At 36.0% G+C, this 25,210-nt stretch overlaps 5 protein-coding genes across 10 annotated transcripts in view; all 5 read right to left on the minus strand.

Moving 5' to 3' along the window:
- LOC311075414 (eotaxin-like) overlaps positions 1 to 1,377 on the minus strand; it is a 32,453-nt gene extending 31,076 nt beyond the window's left edge. Inside the window, exons 1-4 of one of the 4 annotated variants that reach the window (XM_084102830.1) lie at positions 1,258 to 1,377; positions 1,055 to 1,172; positions 879 to 953; positions 177 to 749 (exon numbers count right to left, since the gene is read on the minus strand). In XM_084102830.1, the coding sequence (XP_083958956.1) occupies positions 725 to 749; positions 879 to 953; positions 1,055 to 1,172; positions 1,258 to 1,330 (291 nt within the window). In that variant the 5' untranslated portion in view covers positions 1,331 to 1,377 and the 3' untranslated portion in view covers positions 177 to 724. Of the gene's footprint in view, positions 1 to 176; positions 750 to 878; positions 957 to 1,054 lie in introns of those variants that run through there. The other 3 variants (XM_084102829.1, XM_084102828.1, XR_014604488.1) reach the window with 3 other exon arrangements.
- Positions 1,378 to 2,630: 1,253 nt separating this feature from the next.
- LOC311075532 (uncharacterized protein) lies at positions 2,631 to 6,066 on the minus strand. Its single transcript, XM_084103026.1, has 6 exons — positions 5,959 to 6,066; positions 5,684 to 5,864; positions 4,070 to 4,265; positions 3,534 to 3,660; positions 3,351 to 3,429; positions 2,631 to 3,164 (listed from the first exon to the last, which is right to left on the minus strand). Exons 3-6 carry the CDS (start codon positions 4,146 to 4,148, stop codon positions 3,129 to 3,131), a joined length of 321 nt encoding a protein of 106 aa, XP_083959152.1. The 5' UTR covers positions 4,149 to 4,265; positions 5,684 to 5,864; positions 5,959 to 6,066; the 3' UTR covers positions 2,631 to 3,128.
- Positions 6,067 to 9,708: 3,642 nt separating this feature from the next.
- Positions 9,709 to 11,503, minus strand: LOC311075206 (C-C motif chemokine 8-like). Of its 2 annotated transcripts, none has more exons than XM_084102422.1 (4): positions 11,266 to 11,503; positions 10,191 to 10,317; positions 10,040 to 10,107; positions 9,709 to 9,953 (listed from the first exon to the last, which is right to left on the minus strand). In XM_084102422.1, exons 1-4 carry the CDS (start codon positions 11,342 to 11,344, stop codon positions 9,931 to 9,933), a joined length of 297 nt encoding a protein of 98 aa, XP_083958548.1. In that variant the 5' UTR covers positions 11,345 to 11,503; the 3' UTR covers positions 9,709 to 9,930. The 2 variants fall into 2 exon arrangements, with proteins under 2 accessions (XP_083958548.1, XP_083958549.1); XM_084102423.1 differs by lacking the exon at positions 11,266 to 11,503 and adding an exon at positions 10,911 to 11,072.
- Positions 11,504 to 12,565: 1,062 nt separating this feature from the next.
- LOC311075732 (eotaxin-like) lies at positions 12,566 to 13,922 on the minus strand. Of its 2 annotated transcripts, none has more exons than XM_084103314.1 (4): positions 13,769 to 13,922; positions 13,566 to 13,680; positions 13,390 to 13,464; positions 12,566 to 13,257 (listed from the first exon to the last, which is right to left on the minus strand). In XM_084103314.1, the coding sequence occupies exons 1-4, from the start codon at positions 13,839 to 13,841 to the stop codon at positions 13,209 to 13,211; spliced, it is 312 nt and encodes a 103-aa protein (XP_083959440.1). In that variant the 5' UTR covers positions 13,842 to 13,922; the 3' UTR covers positions 12,566 to 13,208. The 2 variants fall into 2 exon arrangements, with proteins under 2 accessions (XP_083959440.1, XP_083959439.1); XM_084103313.1 differs by having other exon boundaries at positions 13,566 to 13,683; positions 13,769 to 13,882.
- Positions 13,923 to 17,260: 3,338 nt separating this feature from the next.
- LOC311075681 (uncharacterized protein) lies at positions 17,261 to 18,836 on the minus strand. The gene is made up of 4 exons (XM_084103224.1): positions 18,704 to 18,836; positions 18,170 to 18,296; positions 17,987 to 18,065; positions 17,261 to 17,796 (listed from the first exon to the last, which is right to left on the minus strand). Exons 1-4 carry the CDS (start codon positions 18,780 to 18,782, stop codon positions 17,761 to 17,763), a joined length of 321 nt encoding a protein of 106 aa, XP_083959350.1. The 5' UTR covers positions 18,783 to 18,836; the 3' UTR covers positions 17,261 to 17,760.
- Positions 18,837 to 25,210: the final 6,374 nt, after the last annotated feature.

The following is a 25,210-nucleotide window of genomic DNA, read 5'->3' on the forward strand; positions in this document are numbered from 1 at the left end:
ATGCAAATTAGCATTTAATTATGGATGAAATTTACATAAGTAGCACAAGGAAGGACATGCATAGTCATCAACTAACTGCTAATGTAAGAATAAAGATGCTAAAGAGAAAAGGTGTCATCGTTTCTGACAGAGACCTCTTGCACACATTCAGAAACATCAACCACAAGCAAAACCAGTTGTTGCTGATCATAGTTTATTTGTAGTTTCAGATTGCACTCGTTCATTTGCATAATCAACACAAACATTTCCGGGTTTGTTTTCATACAAATCAGTCTTAATTTCACTCAGACTTGCGTCATCCTTCTTAACACAGTCCATCACCAGTACATTGAGCAAAATATATTTCAATGTGAAATATAATATATAAGCTAATAATTTATTTAAACACATTTGTTCTAAAACAGTTTCACTATAATTCAGTGTCTGAATAAATTAAGAACTGTCACTGTCAAACTACATCATGTATTCGACAACATACATTTTAAATATTCAATTTAAATAGGCTACACCTAATTTACTAACCGGCACTTTAAATATTTTCAAAATACAACAGCAAAATCTCTTAAATTTTAGAAATGTTTTTAAAACAAGTAATTACTTGTAGATGTGTTCTCATTATGAGTTTGCTTTTAGACATTCATGATTCATGCTCTGTTAGTTGATTGGGAAGATCCTCACACAGGAGTGAGTTTACTGATAGATGATGCTGGTGGTGGCGTGGAAGTCAGGCTTTGTTTCTTTGAGCTCTGCTGTAAAACAAAACAAAAACAAAAAAACAATGTGAAAACAAGAATACTATGCTAAATATGCAACACTTTATAAGATTATGTTGTTTCAAATTCAGGTATGTTTCACCACACTTGTTGGGTTTAACTTACAAAAGCTTCTTAGCTTCCTCCTGCACCCATTGTTGCCTCCAATCAAGACAGAACTCTCCTCGTTCAGTCTTAAAGCTGCTAAAGAAAATGAAAAAGTTAAAACAGAAATCTAGCATCAGATGCTGTTGATCTCTAATCATGACATGTTTTCTTTAGAGAAGAACTGGGATTCTTACACGACGGCCTTCAGACATGGAGGACTGTGGTTTAGCCTCCTGAAACCGATGATAGGATCAGTCAACTTTGCACTGGAGACGACTTTACAGCAGTTGATCAGCTTCTGATTATCACCTGCTGAGATTGAAGAACAAGGTAAACCTCAATATTCTGCACCGTTCCATCAGATATAATAATATACAAACAGTTTCAAGCACTTTACCTGTTATAGTCCAGATCACAGATGCAAAAACCACAACAGCCAAACTCCTCATGAGGATCCTTTGTGTCTCCATTGTCTCAGTCGATCTTCAACTCTCACTGCTTGTGTCTGAGAGAATATATTCAAGACTCTCACTAGTTCACCTTAAATAGTCAATAAAGCGGAACTTAAACTGCATGGGCTACACATCCTGTCCGTTTATTTTTGTAGATTTCATCATTGTTCTATTTCATCATCATATCTGGCTTTCCTTGTCGTGGTAGGTGCAAATGTCCTCTGCTAAATTAATATGTGTAAAAGTAGATCTCCATTTGATGAACTTCTCAGATGATATTTAATTTCAAACCTTGCTGTCAGTCATTTAATTAATACAAATTCAATGTATGCTGAAAAAAGCTAGTTATTTTTAATATTCCAATAGGACAGTGTGTCAATAGTGTTTTTTGATTTAGTGATTCAAATATATTTTTATCTTGTAACATTGACCATTTGTCCATTTAAATGAAGCAAAATAGGAAAGAGCTGACGTCATACTGTTACTTCAACTAAGAGGTTTGTTGGGGAGTTTTGCTAGTCGGTGCGATGGCATGGGTCAAGTTTTCCATTTCACAATATTCTCCATAACTGTCAAATATTTCTGAAATGCAAGACACTGTCATCCTTTGATAACAAAGTTTAACACATTCACCACTGAAAGGCCATTTTCAAAAATAAATATATAAAAACTAAATTAATATATTAAATATATTATATTAATGAAAATATTAAACTATGTAATACAATTAGCTGATACACAGAACAAAAAGTGGTCAGTGATATTTCACCCACAATGAAAATTCTGTCATTATTTAATCACAGTACGTCGTGATGTTTCACGTTTGCTGCGATGCTTTCATGATCGTGTTCTGAGGTCATAAATAAACGTGCTTCATAATCTGAGAATGTGTTTGTTCTCAGGTACTGACTAAATAAATGAGCATTCTTAGACGCGTTTGACTGTCATTCGTCTGGTGGAAGATGATGCACAGTTCCCATCATTAGAGTGTTGTAGAGAAATGGAACGTATGACTCTACTGTTTCATCTGACAGTCATAGGGTTTTAGTGTGCGTGCGTGTGTGTGTGTGTGTGTGTGTGTGTGTGTGTGTTCGTTCATCTCCATTACTGTGACCTCTGGGTTAAATCTCTGCCTACTTCAGAAACACACACTACACCCAGATTACACACAAAGTCCCTCCCTATGGTCTGATGGTTTCAAATCAATTTGTAAGATGTCCCTAACAACTTCTCATTGTTGTTGGCCTCAGGCCTTTGTTCAAACGTAAAGATCAGCAGAATTCCAGAAATAAAATGACATGAGCGATCTTGTATTAAATATGATTCCACAATATTTTTATTAAAGTTTACATTCATAATGCATCCAATAAACTTTTGTAAGCACTTCAAGACATTTAACTGATATATCTGTAATAATTTAGAGAAGAAAATAGAAATAATATAATATAGCCATATTAGGAAAATAAATGTTTCTTTGTTAAAAAATAAATAAGACATTGAACAAACAAAAAGCAGTACTCCTTGCAATTGTGTAATATATTAAATTCTAAAAAGAAAATACAGGTTTATAAATTAAGCATTATAAATAAAACTAAGACATTTATATTTCAAAAATAAATAAAAAGATAAAGGAATAACCAGACTTAGACTGCACAGCAGCTAAGTGTGAAAGCAAACCACAGATTGTTTCCTTTGTGAAATATGTTCAACATGTTTTTCCCAGCGTAGAAGAGTGTATTAAAGTGTAGCTTGACTGACTGACACGAATGAAAAGTGTGGCTGGTGAAGACCAAGTTCAAATCCCCATGTGTGTCGTTTAAGATTTAGTATAATCTTCACATTTGACACCCATCTGTTGAATTAGACCAGAAGAAAAACAGGTTAGGAAGTGTCCCTTTACATGATACATATTCCAGTATACAGTACATTGTGTTGATATAAACCTTGTGAGAAGAGGTTGTCATATTCAGTTCAGTTGTTCTGTATTACTCCTTACGCATTCCACAGGTTTAAAAAAATGTAATCTGTAAATTCAAACCTTTTCTAGACGCTTCATCCTTCTACTGAGCCATTTAGCTTTAGGATCGATGCAGTACAATTTATTTTCAGCAGTGAACCTGTAAAGATGAAATGGAGAAATGCATTTAGACTGCAGATATTGGCACAATAAAATGCTCTTTGACAAAAAGAGATTCCTTTGAATGTTTCTGGACTGACTTACGCTACGGCCGCAACACATTTGCCTATTGCTGGAAAGATGTAACATTTTGTGATTTTGATCGTTGGATTTTCTAATGTGAGCGTATCCTCTTTGCAGCATACTGGCCTTTTAGGGTCATAAGAGATCACTGCAAAACAGACAGAAAAACATCCATACATTTTCCCATTTAGTTTGATTTCAAAAGCTATTGATTCTTTATGGTGTTTGGTTGTATAAATAACACTGTTCAAATTCTAACACTTGGGGAAAAAAATAGCCCATCTTTTTTCCATTAAAATATGAAAGAATCATTAAAACAAGATCATTTTATATGTGAAGCAAAACTGCACAATATATTAAGACTTAAAGAACATATCTTAGATTTTTCTTAACCCACTGGAAATGATTATTTTTTCTTGTTTTAAGCATGAATCTAAAAAAATGTAGTGAGATTTATGCCTAAAAACATAAACATTTTTTCCAATCTGATAAGAAATATACAACTTTTTTTTTAAATTAAACTTTTTGCGTGGAGAATGTAGGAGAAGGATACTCACCTCCTGATGTAAACGCACACAGGAACACAACCAAACAAATCATAACCATCAGTTGTTGAGATGCTGAGTACAGGTGCATGATTTCTGAGGGATCTTGTGTGCTGTGAAATTCCACTAATGGTTTATACTGCTCTTGAGCCGCTCTTGCTTTTTATGTCCTCAGAAAAAGGGGAAGTATTGTCTTTCTTCATGCTTCCTATGAATAAAGCGAATGGAATAACTTACGCCATAGTTAATCATTCTGCAACATGACTTGCACAAAATTATTCTTTTCTTAGGATAAACATTTACAGATATCAGTTGTTGCTTCACAGCAAGATTAGCTATATGTTCTAATTATTTGATATGACAAATCATGGATGACAGGAATAATTTAAGAGTATCGTCATAGGGTTTCTCTGAAATTTGTCATTTGTCAAGCCTCAAATCAGGACATGTGAAAGGAGTGTAAAATACAGAACTGAATAATGGGACATCAAGTCACCCTAGTCTGATGATGCTGTGTCACTGTTCTTTTGCAAGAATGAGCTAATCAGAGGAAAACGTTTAGAATTAAAGGGGTGGTTGAGTATGATTTCACTTTTCTAACTCTAGTTAGTGTGTAATGTTGCTTTTTGAGCATAAACAACATCTGCAAAGTTACAACACTCAAAGTTCAAAGCAAAGGGAGATATTTGCTTTTAAAGAAATCGTTTTTTAAGGTGTAAGCCTCACTCTCGATCGGCCCAAAGCCGGCATCCGACCAGCGCGGAAGGTCTTAACGTGTTACTGTCTTTTCTCGAGGCAAAGTATTTTTTGATTAAATGCAATACATTTGAATATGTATTCTCTCGTTATTTCATCTGACTCCATAAATGAAAAGGTTTTAATGATATCTGTGCATCATTAAATGTGAGGGAATGTTTGACTATTCCGTTTAACTCTTTAATGAAAATAATGACAAAGACGGTTAGAATAATTAAATGTAGCAATTTATTATGTCAGGTAAATGTATCATGCCAATTTCATAATCAATTCAAAGATAATCGATACAAAACATCAAATGCTCTGGAATAGAGAGAAGATGCAAACCCAACATTAAGATATACATGAGGCTGAGAGGTCTCCCTCTAAGCCTCACGGGCTAATCTGAGGCACAGAAAGGCCCCGAACCCTCTGCTGCATTTCATTATATAGTCAGGACCTCTTTCACTTGGAAACATCTTTTAACAATGGAAATTTGCATTCAGAAGTTACACCTTTTGGGGGGGTCGGAAACCATTTGTCTAGAGACCACCTTCCTTTGTGTGTCAGTTATCCCTAAACTCTTAAAAACCTTATTACCTTTTGTTTTACTTATTTGGAAATGAGACATTTGTACCAGTCACACTGTGACATTTTAAATGATACCAAACATGAAAAATACTCTGTGATAATCATTCACATTAAACTATACATTTTCTTGGGTGAATTCAGGTGATCATCTGAGCATGAGAGAGAGGGGGTGAGGGATGAGGGAATGAAATGTAGATTAGGATTACTCGGAGGACTTCAACTAGACTGTCCAGCATTTTGTAATTTCTCAATTCTTACAAAGGACTACAACAAACGGCTGGTAGGAACTACATGACATACCTCCAGGGTTAGTGACATCACCAGCCATAAAATTTACATAAACCCCGCCCCCGGGAACACGCAGTCCATGTTGAGAAGAGGAAGAGTTGTAGTCCAGTACATTTGTGAGTCAGCTCAAACTGTAGCATCCGTCTTTACACATGCAATAGAAAGTCACTCTGTGTGCATCTCACAACAGTTCCTATATGAGCGATTTATAGATTAGCATGACAGAATATGCTAATTGAAGATACGTTAGTTAACTCCACATCAGCAACATAAATTCATCAACTAACCATTCAGAGACGTCCTGTTGCATTCTACGTGTTGTCACTTCTTCTTGAGTCTCTCCATCTTTGTCTGACTCCTTTTAAACATAAAAGGCAGAACAGCTTCTGTCATTTTAGTGTGTGTCTGCGTAATCGGAGCTGCTAACACACGAGCTCTTGAAACCCCACCCTCTGTGTCGGGAGCAGCAGCATATTTGCATTTAAAGGTCCCGTTCTTCGTGATCCCATGTTTCAAACTTTAGTTAGTGTGTAATGTTGTTGTTAGAGTATAAATAATATCTGTAAAATTATAAAGCTCAAAGTTCAATGCCAAGCGAGATATTTTATTTAACAGAAGTCGCCTACATCGAACGGCCCGTTTGGACTACATCCCTCTACTTCCTTCTTTAATGACGTCAGTAGAACAGTTTTTTGACTAACCTCCGCCCACAGGAATGCTCCCTCAACTCTACCGAAATTCGTGTATGTACTTGCGCACTTCTTATAACTTACTGTGTTTACTCAGCTCTAACGGTGATTTTCTGAAGTAAAACTGACGCTTCATCTTTTGTGTGATGTACAATAAACTTTATTAAACTCATCAGTATATGTTTGATCATCATTCGGACCTGGTCCGAAACAGCAGACTTGTAGGCTATTAATAATGGATACATACAAGCAGATGACAAATACGTTATAATAACCGTAATTAAACTACTAAACTATACCTGTTCCATCTCTATACAGCACTCTGATTGTAGGCATTATTGTCCGACTCGAAATGAACACCATTACTGAGAGTTTCTGATATTATCATCATTCCGTGAGATGAAATTGTCCTGAGAGACTGAGTGCAAGCTCATGAAGCTCCGCCCCCTGGGCCGTCCAGCAGCAGCTTATTTGCATTTAAAGGGCACACACTAAAACAGCGCGTTTTTCTGACCCCCAAAAGCTGAAACTTCACAGAGTGTGTACACTCTGGGGACATCAGAGACTTATTTTACATCTTGTGAAAAGGGGCATAATACGGGACCTTTAAAGGGCCAGACACAAAACGGTGCGTTTTTGCTAACCCTCAAAAAGTGACAACTTTAACATGCTATACAAAAATATCTGTGGGGTATTTTGAGCTAAAACTTCACACACACACACACACACACACACACACACACACACACACACACACACACACACACACACACACACACACACACACACACACACACACACACACACACACACACTCTGGGGACATCAGAGATTTATTTTACATCTTGTGAAAAGGGCATTATACCACCCCTTTAAGTAACTGTATCAAAACAGATCAACTCTGTGAACATGTATTATATTATTACATTATACAATAAAAAAACCCAATATTAATTAAACACTATATATGCAACTAAAGGACATCAGTATTACAAAAGTAAAGTAAAACTTATAACAATTTGACAAGTGTCTTCGGCTAGTGTGAAATCACACCACGACATGCTTCCTTTGTGCAACTCGCTCAGGCACTGAATCGTTTGGAGCGACGTGTCACTCTGTAAAACCGTAACTCAAAACCGCCAACAAAAAAGATCTCCAGATAAAGTAAACTGAAACAACCTTTTGTCAGCGATGAAAACTGTATTTCTATTAGGTTCAACACCTGCTTGTGCAGCGTCTTGTGAACGAGGTAAATACATTTTCTCACCACAAAGAGTACCAAAACACTGATAGTACAAGAAAATACTAAAACAAGTACCGTGTTATTACGTTTTTAATGACATTCAGAACCATGGTATGGGCTATTAAAGTAGGCTACCATGTCACATGGAACTGCCAGAGTATAGGCTACTTTTTTTTAAAGGTAATTTTGAGGAACTGTGTGATTAATAAGTCTTTTAAAGATACCTAAGCCCATAGTTACATTAATATAATCTAACTTCCCATTTTTGAATGTCTTGTTTGGGGATGTGTGTACCGTACGAATGCAAAGTTGTTATTTGCTTCATGTTCGTTTCTGTTTTTGTTTTATGAATTCCATAACATCTTTCATTTGTTTAATTGCTGGCCAAGTAATCAACCCAATCGAGTATCCCCAGAGTGCAGTCTGGACGATTGGGGCAGGGTGACACATTAAGGAGGGGCTACACGTGTCGCTCCACCCACTGCATTAAATTACTAGCATTGCAAGGAGAGATAGCCTGTTAGGCTGATAGTAGACAATATTTTCTGAATGTCATGCAGCTGGGCTCTGTAATTTTACATCATTAATCTATGCTTCTTCATTTTTCCATTAGGATCAGTGAATAAAAACATCTCGGGATTTTACACAAATGATGATAATTTGTGACACAGTTCCGAAAGTGTGTTTTCAATAAGACAATATTAGGCTACCAAACAATACAAGCCCTGGCCATTGTTTTTTTTTTTTTTTTTTTGCGTACAATGGGAATTAAAAACCCTGCAGCGCTGAAAAGTGTGTGGGGGGGAATATATACTAAAACATATTATGTCGATCTATAGCAAATATTATTATTTATGTGCTCAAGAGCGTATTTAAGTAATAAATATTCATATTCTCTGCTGGGTATTTAAATTTTTTTTGAAGTAGGCTACTGTTATATTGCACAGATTTACAGCAGTGATTTTTTTAATAGTTAGGCTACAACTATATACGAGTGTTAATATTTGAAACTATGTTTATCCCGTAGTCGCAGATTATAACATGAACACAATGCGGGGGAGAATCAATAAATAATTAGATTTTTAATACCTGATGTCACAGTCACAGATAGTCGTAGCAGGCCTATATGTTAACTGGCTGACAGCCTATTAGAAAACAGGAACCTTTAAAAACTATAACATAGACCTATACAGAACCAATATAGGCCCTGGCTGGCCCTCATATTTCATTAACAGGTAAACAACAAGGAAAATGAGTTTGCCATTAAACATTTTATTTGCACTTTGTGCCAAAAAATGCAAGCATCGGAGAACAAATCTTGTAAAAAAAAAAAAATCAACAACAAAAAACGGTCGTTCTTTAAAATGTAAAATTTCTGTTTTGTGTCTTAAGTACAACAAAACATTAGCCAATAGATCTTATCTAAAATTACCATGGTAAACCGATAACACGATTAGAGTTAGCATTTAATAGTTCTTTAAAGGTGCTCTAAGTGATGTTGGGTTATGTCACTTCTTGTTGACGTTTAAAGTATTGTCAAACAAAATGGAGGCTAGCTAGACCCTACCCCCTCCTCATCCACGCATCATTCACAAAATAGTACATAAAGGAATGCGCATGCTCAGGCTTGAATCGTCTAGGCCAATAAGATTGCTGTAAAATAAACCAATTAAATTTGGGGTGGGCGGAGCCCAATTCGGTTGATTAATTACATGGCCTTCTCTGTGCTTTAATGCTGTTCTCCACTAGATGGCGCACATTCTATTACTGAAACACAAAATATATGTAGTATGAAGAGAAATATTTCACCCAAAAAAATTTTTTTCTTATAATTGACAAACTATCAGTATGCTGACCTGTTTTTCCCCATTCAATTACAGTCAATGGAGATTGAAACTTTCAAACTCAGAAAGGACTCAAAAGAAAAAGTATCATTACTCCACAGAAGAGAGAAAGTAATTCTGATTTGTAATGATACTACTTGTAATGAGTAAAGAATGACAGAATTTTCCTATTTGGGTGAACTATTTATTTAATGATTCAGCTTAAATATAATTAAATACAGTCCAAACTGTTACAGAGAAAAGGCTGGATGTTTGTGAATAAGCAGTTTAAATTTTTATTTTCAAAAGTGCATTTTAATTTTAAAGCAGATAAAACAAAGTAATTAAGCGAAACATCTTTTTTAACATTCACATAAGCTAAAAGGGTATCTAATGGTGCTTTTTATGATTAATATAAAAAATCTAAAATATATATTCTCTTTTTGTATATATATAGATAGATTGATATAGATAAATTTGCGGCATCTTTAGGCCTCCATTGGCTCAGTCCTCAATCTCCTTCAGACCTGGAGGAAAGATGATCACATTATAAGTGTTTTTTTATCAATACATAAGCATCATATTAAGATGTCTTATTAATTTAGGGCCATACCTTTCAGTCTGAATTGAATCCAGCGCGCTGTTGGATCAGAGCAGTACTTGTCTTTCTCTGTGTAGAATCTGCAGGACAGATATACAGTACCACTGAAATGAACACAATATCAGGCATATAAAACTGTGAAATGTGTGTAGAGAGAGCTTACACTATAGCATCCACACACGGACTCAGAGCATTCTGATGCCTGTATCCAATCAGTTTAACTTCAGGAGGGATTCTTCCCTTCGACACTTCCTTACAGCAAGTCACTCCAACTCTAGTGGGCCGACGATCTGAAAGAGAGACAGAGATTGAAATCTCCAAAGCACTTGTACTGTGCGTACTGTATACAGTATGTGTGAAAACAAGACGATCTTGATCTTGATAAGGGCTCCATCAAAGAAAACAAAACTGTGCTATAGCTAAACACAATCTATAGTAATGGATTCACCATCATTAAAGAGATAGTCCACCAAAAAATGAAAATTCTGTCAGAATTTACTTACCCTGATGTTCCAAACGTGTGCATTTTTTTTCTTCTGCTAAACAAAAAAATATTTTGACAAATGTCCCATTGACTTCTATTGTATTTTTAAACAGAAACTGTTTAGCTTCTAACTCTCTTTAAAATATCTTCTTTTGTCTTCCACAGAAGGAAGAAAGTCAACAACATGAGGATGAGTAAATGATGACAGAATTTTCATCTTTGGGTGGACTATGCCTTTGGATTATGAAACCAGGTTGGTGTGAATTAAATGGATCATAAATGCAAAATCTGAGTGTAAATATAAAAAAAGTTCATTAAAATCAGCAGATCCATAATAATCAGTACCAAAGGCTCTTATAAAAATACAAATTCAATGATAAAAAAAATCCCAAAACTTACAGTTGACTTGCTGTGCAGTAACACACACAAGAACCATCATCATCAGAGCTAATTTCCAGCAGAGATGCATGATGTTTGCTCAAAATATTCACAAAACCAGAAGAGGAAGACGTAGATTCTGTTTTGAAGGTGCTATCTAGACTCAAATCCTTTTATATGGTATTGTTCAAGACAGGATATTGACTTCCTTTGCATCTCTAACCAGTAAGAGTATCCTGCAGACCCCATGTGACAAACCAGTCGAATTCATGATCACAGCATTATGATGTCCTGCAAATTAAGGGTTCTTCCAAAAGTTTCTCATAGTCAGCAGAAACAGTATCATTGACTGTGTGCTGCATGTTTAGTTACTTACAGTTGCCCAGTGCACCAGTGAAGCATCCAATGAGGATGACCAGAACAGTGACGGTGATGAATCTAGAAGTCCAGGCCATAGCTCTCGGTGTCCAGATCACAGGTGTTGGTCAGTTAGTTGGTGTTGATTATGTATGTTTGTTATTATGAGGAGGTATTTTAAGAGATGTACAACAGCAGTCAGAAGGAATAATGCGTCACAAACTTAACACCACCCTTTTGAAACCATTGCATCAAGTGATCATCAACTCTCAAGCATTCACACCTCTCACCCACAATACAGTCATAATTTATGAGAAACCAATATCCCCCCTTAGAAAAAAATGCAATTACAGACCACAAATACACGGTATACACAGTAGCTCCTTTAATGAGTTTAGTTTATGGGTTATGTTTCTGCAAACTTGAAGCTGATGTGTTGATCTCCACTTGATGTCCTTTACCTCAGTGGATTTGTTGACATTTATTTATTGATGGTTTGTCAAGAAGTAATTTTATATTTGTCATCTATAACTAGGTGTGTCTTCAACTATTTTTTTCCTCAAAAACATTCCAACCACACGCTCATTTCCACCACATCTCACATTATGTATTGTTTAATATCAAATGTTTCTAAGACAGTTTGAATGTGACATATAACAGAAAAAATAAAAATAAATAAAAATTCTGTTAGTTTACATACAAATCAGCCCCTTGGACATAAAAGCACCTGACATTAAAGAAACGTCCAACTATTGTGATGTTTTCAATATTAAAAGATATCAAAAGATGTGGATTTTAAAATGGATAGATTATAAGGTAATGCTGGCAAGTATTCAGTGAAGTGATCGATGCCCATGAGTGTGTTATGTAGATGTTTTAGTTCTAATATTCAAACCGACCGGTTATTAGGAAACGTGCTGGAGACGTTCAAAATGCTTACAAGGAAAGGAGTGATTTTGATGCACAAAGTTATTTTTATTGTCTCTTATAACAAAAATATTGTATTTAAACCCATGAAAATGTTGTTATAAAATATCAAATAAAATATTGAATAACAGTGAAAAATCACTTTTTATAACTGTTGTTCCATTATTACTGCTTAGTGTTTGTTTACTTACTTATTTACTTCCTTCCTTAATTAATTAAGCTGTGAAGATGTTTACTTAAATGAACATATATGAGTATGTGGAAAAAAATTGAAAAGGACTTTTTCATTGTCAACACTCAATTTCATAAAATACCAATAATAAGAGTACCAACTTATTCATACAAATTAGCATTTGATTATGGATGACATTTATATAAGTAGCACAAGGAAGGACATGCATAGTCATCAACCAACTGCTAATGTAAGAATAAAGATGCTAAAGAGAAAAGGTGTCATCGTTTCTGACAGAGACCTCTTGCACACATTCAGAAACATCAACCACAAGCAAAACCAGTTGTTGCTGATCATAGTTTATTTGTAGTTTCAGATTGCACTCGTTCATTTGCATAATCAACACAAAAATTTCCGGGTTTGTTTTCATACAAATCAGTCTTAATTTCACTCAGACTTGCGTCATCCTTCTTAACACAGTCCATTACCAGTACATTGAGCGAAATATATTTCAATGTGAAATATAATATATAAGCTAATAATTTATTTAAACACATTTGTTCTAAAACAGTTTCACTATTATTCAGTGTCTGAATAAATTAAGAACTGTCACTGTCAAACTACATCATGTATTCGACAACATACATTTTAAAAATTCAATTTGAATACACCTAATTTACTAACCGGCACGTTAAATATTTTCAAAATACAACAGCAAAATCTCTTAAATTTTAGAAATGTTCTTAAAACAAGTAACTACTTCAAGATGTGTTCTCATTATGAGTTTGCTTTTAGACATTCATGATTCATGCTCTGTTAGTTGATTGGGAAGATCCTCCCACAGGAGTGAGTTTACTGATAGATTATGCTGGTGGTGGCGTGGAAGTCAGGCTTTTGTTTCTTTGAGCTCTGCTGTAAAACAAAAACAAAAACAAAAAAAAACAATGTGAAAACAAGAATACTATGCTAAATATGCAACACTTTATAAGACTATGTTGTTACAAAGTCAGGTATGTTTCACCACACTTGTTGGGTTTAACTTACAAAAGCTTCTTAGCTTCCTCCTGCACCCATTGTTGCCTCCAATCAAGACAGAACTCTCCTCGTTCAGTCTTAAAGCTGTAAAAGAGAATGAAAAAGTTAAAACAGAAATCTAGCATCAGATGCTGTTGATCTCTAATCATGACATGTTTTCTTTAGAGAAGAACTGGGATTCTTACACGACGGCCTTCAGACATGGAAGACTTTGTTTTAGCTGCCTGAAACTGATGATAGGATCAGTCAACTTTGCACTGGAGACGACTTTACAGCAGTTGATCAGCTTCTGATTAGCATCTGCTGAGATTGAAGAACAAGGTAAACCTCAATATTCTGCACCGTTCCATCAGATATAATAATATACAAACAGTTTCAAGCACTTTACCTGTTATAGTCCAGATCACAGATGCAAAAACCACAACAGCCAAACTCCTCATGAGGATCCTTTGTGTCTCCATTGTCTCAGTCGATCTTCGACTTTCACTGCTTGTGTCTGAGAGAATATATTCAAGACTCTCACTAGTTCGCCTTAAATAGTCAATAAAGCGGAACTTAAACTGCATGGGCTACACATCCTGTCCGTTTATTTTTGTAGATGATTTCATCATTGTTCTGTTTCATCACCATATCTGGCTTTCCTTGTTTCCTTGTACTGTATATTAGATTGTCGTGGTAGGTGTAAATGTCACCTGCTAAATTAATATGTGTAAAAGTAGATCTCCATTTGATAAACTTCTCAGATGATATTTAATTTCAAACCTTGCTGTCAGTCATTTAATTAATACAAATTCAATGTATGCTGAAAAAAGCGAGTTATTTTTAATATTCCAATAGGACAGTGTGTCAATAGTGTTTTTTTATTTAGTGATTCAAATATATTTTATCTTGTAACATTGACCATTTGTCCATTTAAATGAAGCAAAATATGAAACAGCTGACGTCATACTATTACTTCAACTAAGAGGTTTGTTGGGGAGTTTTGCAAGTCGGTGCGATGGCATGGGTCAAGTTTTCTGTCAAATATTTCTGAAATGCAAGACACTGTCATCCTTTGATAACAAAGTTGAACACATCCACCACTGAAAGCCATTTTCAAAAATAAATATATAAAAACTAATTTAATATATTAAATATATTATATTATTAAAAATATTAAACTATATAATACAATTAGCTGATACACAGAACAAAAAGTGGTCAGTAATATTTCACCCACAATGAAAATTCTGTCATTATTTAATCACAGTACGTCGTGATGTTTCACGTTTGCTGCGATGCTTTCATGATCGTGTTCTGAGGTCATAAATAAACGTGTTTCATAATCTGAGAATGTGTTTGTTCTCAGGTACTGACTAAATAAATGAGCATTCTTAGACGCGTTTGACTGTCATTCGTCTGGTGGAAGATGATGCACAGTTCCCATCATTAGAGTGTTGTAGAGAAATGGAACGTATGACTCTGCTGTTTCATCTGACAGTCATAGGGTTTTAGTGTGCGTGCGTGTGTGTGTGTGTGTGTGTGTGTGTTCGTTCATCTCCATTACTGTGACCTCTGTATGGCGTTATTTTTTAGTCAAAAGTTATGTGCGTGTAAGACATGCTCACGAGCACATTATGTTATTTCACACGCGCAAAAATGAACCTTCAGCTGGCATGATAAAAGTACTCGTGCACAAATTCAACAACCGAGAGGTGTACAGGTAGCTGCGAGCGAGCGCCTGACATACTCTCATAGGTTAACTCTGCTTGTACAGTGGAATCCTGCTCGCGAGCAGCGGGCTTCTGCTCGCGGAGTGCTGTTTTGCTCGCGCAGTGGATTTCTGCTCGCTCAGCTGATTTCTGCTCCCTCGAGTCTACACGACTTTTGACAATTTGGGGGCGGAAACCAAGGAGGGCACTGACCCTCTTATGATTGGTCACTTTCATCATGGAAAATCTTGGGAAATCCTAACCCCGCCCACCTTCTGACGCAGCACGTGTTACTCAGCTCGCTCTGCTACTCCGGTTATCTCTGTGTATATTTTAGGCAACGAAATGTCATAAAACACCATACTAACTATTTTCGTTTTCATTTAAAGAAATCTTAAACATGATAGCCACACAAATGTGGTTCATGCAAACGCGTATTGATTATATTCACTGCACATAACGTTTGCCTATTTATAAAAAAAAACAAAATATAAAACACAAACCTGCCTCTTTTCGTTTTAAATATAATATAAAAACATTAAACATTTTAATATGGCCCAGGCAATATGTGCATTTGTACTAAACAACAGATTTTGCAGTAAACAACATTACAGTTTTTAAATTTTTAAATACAATTATTACAATTTAAAATGACAAAACTCAACCCAGTCTCTTTTTGTTAAATTTCAGTTTTATCAATATTAGCCATGATAAAAGTATAAGTAAAAGGTATAAGAAGCTATACAAATAAAGCAAACAATTCAGTCAAACATACAAAGTCAGCGCTCTAGTCTAACCATACAACGATGCGGGCGCTCGGCGCTCATGTACCCCGCCTGGAACAGCCTTTCCTCGGCTATAGTCGTTCTGACGTTCGCCGCTTTCTCTGGCGTCTCTGTAGTGGTTAAACATGAGATATAATTCGTCTTGTGTATATCTAACGGGCGATTTTTGGTCTCGTGAATCTATAATTTATTCCCTGGCCAATCGTTTTGGCTGAGGGGAAGTTTCATAACTTTATAAGCTATTTAACATTACTGTTGTATATGGTTAGACTAGAGTGCTGACTTTGTGTGTTTGACTGAATTGTTTGCTTTATTTGTATAGCTTCTTGTACCATTTACTTATACTTTTATAATGGCTAATATTGATAAAACTGAAATTTAACAAAAAGAGACTGGGTTGAGTTTTGTCATTTTAAATTGTAATAATTGTATTTAAAAATTTAAAAACTGTCATGTTGTTTACTGCAAAATCTGTTGTTTAGTACAAATGCACATATTGCCTGGGCCATATTAAAATGTTTAATGTTTTTATATTATATTTAAAACGAAAAGAGGCAGGTTTGTGTTTTATATTTTGTTTTTTTTATAAATAGGCAAACGTTATGTGCAGTGAATATAATCAATACGCGTTGCATGAACCACATTTGTGTGGCTATCATGTTTAAGATTTCTTTAAATGAAAACGAAAATAGTTAGTATGGTGTTTTATCACATATTTCGTTGCCTAAAATATACACAGAGATAACCGGAGTAGCAGAGCGAGCTGAGTAACGCGCGCTGCGTCAGAAGGTGGGCGGGGTTAGGATTTCCCAAGATTTTCCATGATGAAAGTGACCAATCATAAGAGGGTCAGTGCCCTCCTTGGTTTCCGCCCCCAAATTGTCAAAAGTCGTGTAGACTCGAGGGAGCAGAAATCAGCTGAGCGAGCAGAAATCCACTGCGCGAGCAAAACAGCATTCCGCGAGCAGAAGCCCGCTGCTCGCGAGCAGGATTCCACTGTACAAGCAGAGTTAACCTATGAGAGTATGTCAGGCGCTCGCTCGCAGCTACCTGTACACCTCTCGGTTGTTGAATTTGTGCGCGAGTACTTTTATCATGCCAGCTGAAGGTTCATTTTTGCGCGTGTGAAATAACATAATGTGCTCGTGAGCATGTCTTACACGCTCATAACTTTTGACTAAAAAATAACGCCATACCTCTGGGTTAAATCTCTGCAGGTAGCCTACTTCAGAAACACACGCTACACACAGATTACACACAAAGTCCCTCCCTATGGTCTGATGGATTCAAATCAATTTGTAAGATGTCACTAACAACTTCTCATTGTTGTTGGCCTCAGGCCTTTGTTCAAACGTAAAGATCAGCAGAATTCCAGAAATAAAATGACATGAGCGATCTTGTATTAAATATGATTCCACAATATTTTTATTAAAGTTTACATTAATGCATCCAATAAACTTTTGTAAGCACTTCAAGATATTTAACTGATATATTTGTAATAATTTAGAGAAGAAAAGAGAAATAATATAATATAGCCATATTAGGAAAATAAATATGTTACTTTGTTAAAAAATAAATAAAACATTGAACAAACAAAAAGCAGTACTCCTTACAATTGTGTAATATATTAAATTCTAAAAAGAAAATAAAGGTTTATAAATTAAGCATTATAAATAAAACTAAGACATTTATATTTCAAAAATAAATAAAAAGATAAAGGAATAACCAGACTTAGACTGCACAGCAGCTAAGTGTGAAAGCAAACCACAGATTGTTTCCTTTGTGAAATATGTTCAACATGTTTTTCCCAGCGTAGAAGAGTGTATTAAAGTGTAGCTTGACTGACTGACACGAATGAAAAGTGTGGCTGGTGAAGACCAAGTTCAAATCCCCATGTGTGTCGTTTAAGATTTAGTATAATCTTCACATTTGACACCCATCTGTTGAATTAGACCAGAAGAAAAACAGGTTAGGAAGTGTCCCTTTACATGATACATATTCCAGTATACAGTACATTGTGTTGATATAAACCTTGCGAGAAGAGGTTGTCATATTCAGTTCAGTTGTTCTGTATTACTCCTTACGCATTCCACAGGTTTAAAATAAAAAATGTACTCTGTAAATTCTAACCTTTTCTAGATGCTTCATCCTTCTACTGAGCCATTTAGCTTTAGGATCGATGCAGTACAATTTATTTTCAGCAGTGAACCTGTAAAGATGAAATGGAGAAATGTATTTAGACTGCAGATATTGGCACAATAAAATGCTCTTTGACAAAAAGAGATTCCTTTGAATGTTTCTGGACTGACTTACGCTACGGCCGCAACACATTTGCCTGTTGCTGGAAAGATGTAACATTTTGTGATTTTGATCGTTGGATTTTCTAATGTGAGCGTATCCTCTTTGCAGCATACTGACCTTTTAGGGTCATAAGAGATCACTGCAAAACAGACAGAAAAACATTCATAAATAATGTTTTCCCATTTAGTTTGATTTCAAAAGCTATTGATGGTGTTTGGTTGTATAAATAAAACTGTTGAAGTCTAACACAAGATGGGCTCTTTTTTTCCATTAAAATATGAAAGAATCATTAAAACAAGATAATTTTTTTATGTGAAGCAAAACTGCGCAAGATATTAAGACTTAAAGAACATATCTTATATTTTTCTTAACCCACTGGAAATGATTTTTTTTCTTGTTTTAAGCATGGATCTAAAAGAATTTAGTGAGATTTATGCCTAAAAACATAATAAACATTTTTTCTAATCTGATAAGAAATATAAAACTTTTTTTTTAAATTCAACTTTTTGCGTGGGGAATGTAGGAGAATAGGAGAAGGATACTCACCTCCTGATGTAAACACACACAGGAACACAACCAAACAAATCATAACCATCAGTTGTTGAGATGCTGAGTACAGGTGCATGATTTCTGAGGGATCTTGTGTGCTGTGAAATTCCACTAATGGTTTATACTGCTCTTGGGCCGCTCTTGCTTTTTATGTCCTCAGAAAAAGGGGAAGTATTGTCTTTCTTCATGCTTCCTATGAATAAAGCGAATGGAATAACTTGCGCCATAGTTAATCATTCTGCAACATGACATGCACAAAATTATTTTTTCTTAGGATAAACATTTACAGATATCAGTTGTTGCTTCACAGCAAGATTAGCTATATGTTCTAATGATTTAAAATGACAAATCATGGACGACAGGAATGATTTAAGAGTATCGTCATAGGGTTTCTCTGAAATTTGTCGTTTGTCAAGCCTCAAATCAGGACATGTGAAAGGAGTGTAAAATACAGGACTGAATAATAGGACATCAAGTCACCCTAGTCTGATGATGCTGTGTCACTGTTCTTTTGCAAGAATGAGCTAATCAGAGGAAAACGTTTAGAATTAAGTAACTGTATCAAAACAGATCAACTCTGTGGACAAGTGTATTATATTATTACATCATACAATAAAAAAAATATTAATTAAACACTATACTGTATATGCAACTAAAGGACATCAGTATATAAAGTAAAAAGTAAAACTTAGAACAATTTGACAAGTGTCTTCGGCTGGTGTGAAATCACACCACAACATACTTCCTTTGTGCAAAATGTTCAAATGGAAAAAGTGGCGCATGCAAAAAATGTTGCAGACATATAGGCATATACATTTTTTTTCCAGAAAAAATGAGACACGAAAAAATATACTATTTGAAAAAATATACTATCAAAACCTTATTTTGGTCAAATCTTAATTTATAATTAATTCATATTGTTGGGTTTTTAGACTTTTAATTTGTTCTCTGTTGAACATTTTTAAAACAGTGTGTTTTAAGTTAAAGACTATGTAACTTTTGAATTAACAAAATTTAAATAATAAGTCAATACATCATCAATCCTTCTTCCAAAACGCGTTTTTGTCTATGGATTCACTAATTATATTTTAACCTGATGAGATGGTTTTCGTGGGAAATTGCGTATGTACGTCATTTGCCCGGGTGTCTCATCATATCCATAAATAGAGAAAAGTTGCTCCAGCTACTTTGGTGTGTGGTGAGGGAGTGTCATAGGTTAGTTGTCACAATGAGTTGGAAAGGTTGACACGGAGCATGCTAAATCTTGAAACTCTCAAAATCACCTGTTTTTGAAAAATGTTGAACAGGAAAAAGGCAAAAAGAGAATTTGTGTCAGAGCTCGCAATCAAGCATGAATCAACATTGTCTTGGCTTTTCGGAGATGGCGAGAATTAAAGGTGCTCTAAGCGATGTTACGCGTTTTTTAGGCCAAAACATTTTTTGTCACATCCAGCAAACATCTCCTCACTATCCTCTAGCTGCCTGTCCCCTGAACACACTAAAAAAACGTGGTCTCTGTAGACAGCCCAGGCTCTACAAACAGCAACAAAAACAAACTGGCCCAGCCTGGACCACTAAACATAACAAACAGTGTTCCAGCCAGTAACCGACAAGAATGATTTGGGGGGTTAGTGCGCGTGCACATGAAGGGGGGTGTGGGGAGTGGAGGAGAAAGAAGCATGAAGAGCCTCCGTTTTGTTTGACAATACTTCGAACGTCAACAAGAAGTGAAGTCACCCAACATCGCTTAGAGCACCTTTAAGGGATTTGAAATGTTGTAAAAGCCACGTTGAGGTGGCATTTTTATTACTCAGCTGGTTAATTCTTGTGTGTTACGCAGCAGGTGAGGTTTGTTCTCGTCTGTCAAGCAAGTACTTTGTTTTTTATCCACTTGAGGGCCAAAAGTTGCATAGTGTAGGCAATCTGTTCCAGCCAGTCGGTGTCGACAATTTTCAACGAAACGTCATTGATTGAAAGAGCTCAGGTTAGACCTCACAGCCTCATTTTCATTCCTGTCAAAAAAACAAACAAAAAATTAAATATGGCACTAACCTGACTTTGGTCTATTATAACTAATGAAATTAAGAACTTTATATTATATGTTTAATAACAGTTCACATTTTACAATACAATCATAATTAGATGATTAAAATTTTTTAAATTATAATATAAAATGCAATAAATGCAGAATATTAAAGGTATTTGTGAAGTACAGCTAAAACAAAGGTTCCAAAAGGGGGTTTCATGCCATAGAAGAACCTTTTTTGGTTCCCCAAAGATCCTTTCAATTAGTTTTAAAAAGTAATTAAAAAGTTTTAAAAATCAAAAGAACCTATTTTAACTATAAAAAAACTTGAAAGGAAAGATTCCATGGATGTTAAAGGTTCTTCATGGAGTGTGATACATTTTTATGTATTTAAAAAAGTATATTCAAATTGTGACTTTTGACTCTAAACTTTTGACCTTATAGTTACTTAGAATAAGCATTTGTGACATCTTTTACATGTAACTACTAGCCCCGGTCTTCAGTACACACCATTTCCTTATTTGGTCAAGTGGATATTTATTACGTGTTGACCATGAGGGCCGGTCTGTGAATGTCACAACTCACACCCTCCTTCTCTTTTACAAATATGGAACAAGGGAATATACCATGTACAGAATTAGCAATAAGTGGAATATATTCCAGCCAAGAGGAGTTATTTTTATTTGTGGTGGACTGTTATAGTCCAAGTGAGTTTGAGGCTTTAGTCAGGACAGGAAATCCCCATAGTCACATAACAGCAGAGTCATGGATAGTCTGTCTTGAGATCTTTCCTCTACATCATTTTGGTAATAGCACAGCTGTAACCAGTTTAGAAACGTGAGTGGCTATTTTTTTCCCCTCATTGACTTTATGTGGCTTACAGATCAGCCACAATGCCAACATGCAGTATATTTTTTTTGTGTGCTGCTTTACCAACATAGAGTAGATTGGGGAACTTGTGATTAATGGTCGAATTTATTTTTTCCTCAGTCACGAGACTCCATTCTTAAACAAACCAATGAAAAACACTAAAACAGAATTATTTAGAATTACCCTTACTGGTTTATAAAGTTGTAATTACAAAGAATTTGCTGCTTTGTGCCAAAGGACAGTGAACATGCCTAAATACTCATTATATATCAATACACAAACAAAACTATACATGTATGATAGATGGCATACAATATATACACAGAATGTGCATACAATACAATACAATATACAGTATACGATCAGATTAATAAAAAAGTGAATATTAATATTAAATCAATCAGAATGAGGCATGGAAAGCATGATATATTGGCACCATATTGGTTATTGTCTGATATTACAGATTTTTTTATTATTATATTGGCCAATATTGGATATTTAATTGTGCTGATAAGTGCTAATTCCACCAATTTTTCCCTTTTTTCCCTTGTTTTCATGTAAAACTCATAATTACAGGGCCCCTAAGAGAGTATGGTCTAAAAATATGAGATGAGAGAGAAATAAAAAAAAGAATGTTTTTGCATTCACTCTCAAAACTTTTGTGTTCCTCTTAGAAACCTTGTTCACTCACAAAAGGATTGAAATATACATCGTTTTTTCCTCCCACCTCATATTTTTAATCACAATGAGTTTTTGGAACTCAAATTTCCCAGTGCTGCCATTTGTTTTTGCATTTTACCTTTGTAGGGTAATATTGTAGCAGTTGTGTTGTCATTTTGCTTCCGACACAAGGATGAATTTAGCTTTGATTTGAAACACATTATGATTATTTTAGTGCTTTTGTATATAAAGTTGATTTTTTTTTAAAGATTAATGCCAGGTTCAGACTACGCTATATTTTTGTCTGGTACGTAAGTCATTATGTCATATTATGCAATTTTGACGGAAAAGAGCTTCTGTGCTCCTATTGGTCAATGTCACCGATGTGACGGAACCTGTCGTGGAGGATCTAAAAAAATAAACATGCTAGTTTTTCTGTCAGGACATCATGAAGCGTCACAGATGCGGTGTCTATTGTTGTACACTATGACACACTATATGAGATCATGAGATATGATCGATTCTTGCATCCCGACGCAATCGTCATTTACGAATCATTATGACAGCCTACGTCAAATGGATCATGCCAAAAATCGTTTAGTCTGAACCTGGCATAGGACAAATTTTAGACTAGGGGCTTCACAAACATTGGCAGACGCTGTGTGTCTGATTGTTATGGTTTCATTATTTATATATCTTCAACATTTCTTGGAAGGCAAGAGCTGGAAAATGCAAAAAAAAAAAACCGAAAAAAAGATGGGTGTGAGGGGTCGCTGATGATCTTGTCAACCTGTTTCCTGGATCTCACCTCATTCAAGTCCTGGAGGGAGGGGACAAACTGTTATCTGGAAATATTCTGCACCCATACTCTAATATATAGGTCTGATACCATCACATCGATGTTGGTGTAATGTGTTTTTAAACATTCAAACTCGTAAAAATGAAACAAAAAGTCTGAGTGACCCTTCGGTTTATTCGCATTGCAGCGCTTCTAAGAAAGCTCAACTGTTGTGGAGGTGATGCATGCAAAGATAGCAAGGCGAGACAAGAAACCACAGCTCAGGAAGTTGCTCATGTTGAAATCATCCCACATTGCTGACAACTGAATCAATGAGACAGATATTAATAACCCTCCAAGCATACGGCATGTGCATCATCATAGTGGCCCACACATTTAACCTCATATATATTTTAATGCGCCTCTGCATAGTGGAAACAACGTCAGTAAATGTATTATTTAAAATCAAACTTATGTTAAACTACAACCAGAGAGTTTTACAGAGTCATACTGATTGTGTGATATAATATTACTATGGCAGATTATAAATAGTAAAACACTGTAAACCTGTATACTATGTTTTGTGGTCTCATCAAGACAACGTTTATTTGTTCCCTCGCTTTCTTTCTAAATAACTTAACATCTCTGGTTTGCTTTTCTGCCTTACTGTGTGCCATACTAACTTAGTGAAAAATGTTTGTTGATTAGCAGTTACCACTTAGACCACAGATGAGCGCTGATAACAGGAAATAGGAAATGAGACAGATAAACTTGAAAACGGTTATGAATGCGCAACATACGTATTAAGAAATACTCTTTTCTACTATATCTTAAGTCGATATACTTTTTTTTTTTTTTGGGAGATTGTTAATTTTAGCTTATACAGTTTTCAGGTAAGCTTATTGGTTACTGAGTTTTCATTAAAACATTGTTTAAAACAAATTTCTCTTTGTGAAACATAAAAACGTTTCTCCTAGACTGACATACAAAACCACTGATAGAGAAAACATATGTTTGTGTAACTGGACATTTGACTCAAAATCTTATAGCTGAGATATCGCCCTTGTGACAACTGTGTGAGAACAAGCATCAGACCAGTGACTATAGTGAAATGTGCGCCATGACCTTATTATTATGGGGGGATTAAATGTAGTTTATCTGAGTCATTGTTCCTTTTACAAATGTTTACTGTGGTAACCATAGTTACCATGGTAACCAACTATAATTATTATGACCGCCGCTAGCGTAGCTAGCGAAAGCGGTCATATAGGGATTGTCAAAGTTTTTTTTTTTTTTTTTCCCGTCACCTTACTGAATTTTCCGTCAACGATACCAGGGACACCGAAACACCGGGGAACATGAAATTTGGTGGGCATGTAGCCCCACTAGACTTGTACGGAAAAATTTCGTTTGGTCCCCGGGGGCCACTCCCCCCCCGCGCTGGGCCCCCCCAAACCCAAAAAAATGCAGTTTTTCCTAAATAACTACCTGAACCGTGGCACCGAGGATGAAGAATTTTTTATGGTATGTTGGTCTACTAGACTTTTACGGAAAAATTTCGTTTGGTCCCCGGGGGCCACTTCCCCCCCCGCGCTGGGGCCCCCGTGAATTTTTCGTCAACGATACCAGGGACACCGAAACACCGGGGAACATGAAATTTGGTGGGCATGTAGCCCCACTAGACTTTTACAGAAAAATTTCGTTTGGTCCCCGGGGGCCACTCCCCCCCCGCGCTGGGCCCCCCGTGAATTTTTCGTCAACGATACCAGGGACACCGAAACACCGGGGAACATGAAATTTGGTGGGCATGTAGCCCCACTAGACTTTTACGGAAAAATTTCGTTTGGTCCCCGGGGGCCACTCCCCCCCCGCGCTGGGCCCCCCGTGAATTTTTCGTCAACGATACCAGGGACACCGAAACACCGGGGAACATGACATTTGGTGGGCATGTAGCCCCACTAGACTTTTACGGAAAAATTTCGTTTGGTCCCCGGGGGCCACTTCCCCCCCCGCGCTGGGGCCCCCGTGAATTTTTCGTCAACGATACCAGGGACACCGAAACACGGTGAAATTTGGAACATGGAATTTGGAACATGAAATTTGGTGGGCATGTAGCCCCACTAGACTTTTACGGAAAAATTTCGTTTGGTCCCCGGGGCCCCTCCCCCCC

Source organism: Abramis brama (assembly GCF_963993115.1).
Source record: "Abramis brama genome assembly, chromosome: 24".
Taxonomy (NCBI): domain Eukaryota; kingdom Metazoa; phylum Chordata; class Actinopteri; order Cypriniformes; family Leuciscidae; genus Abramis; species Abramis brama.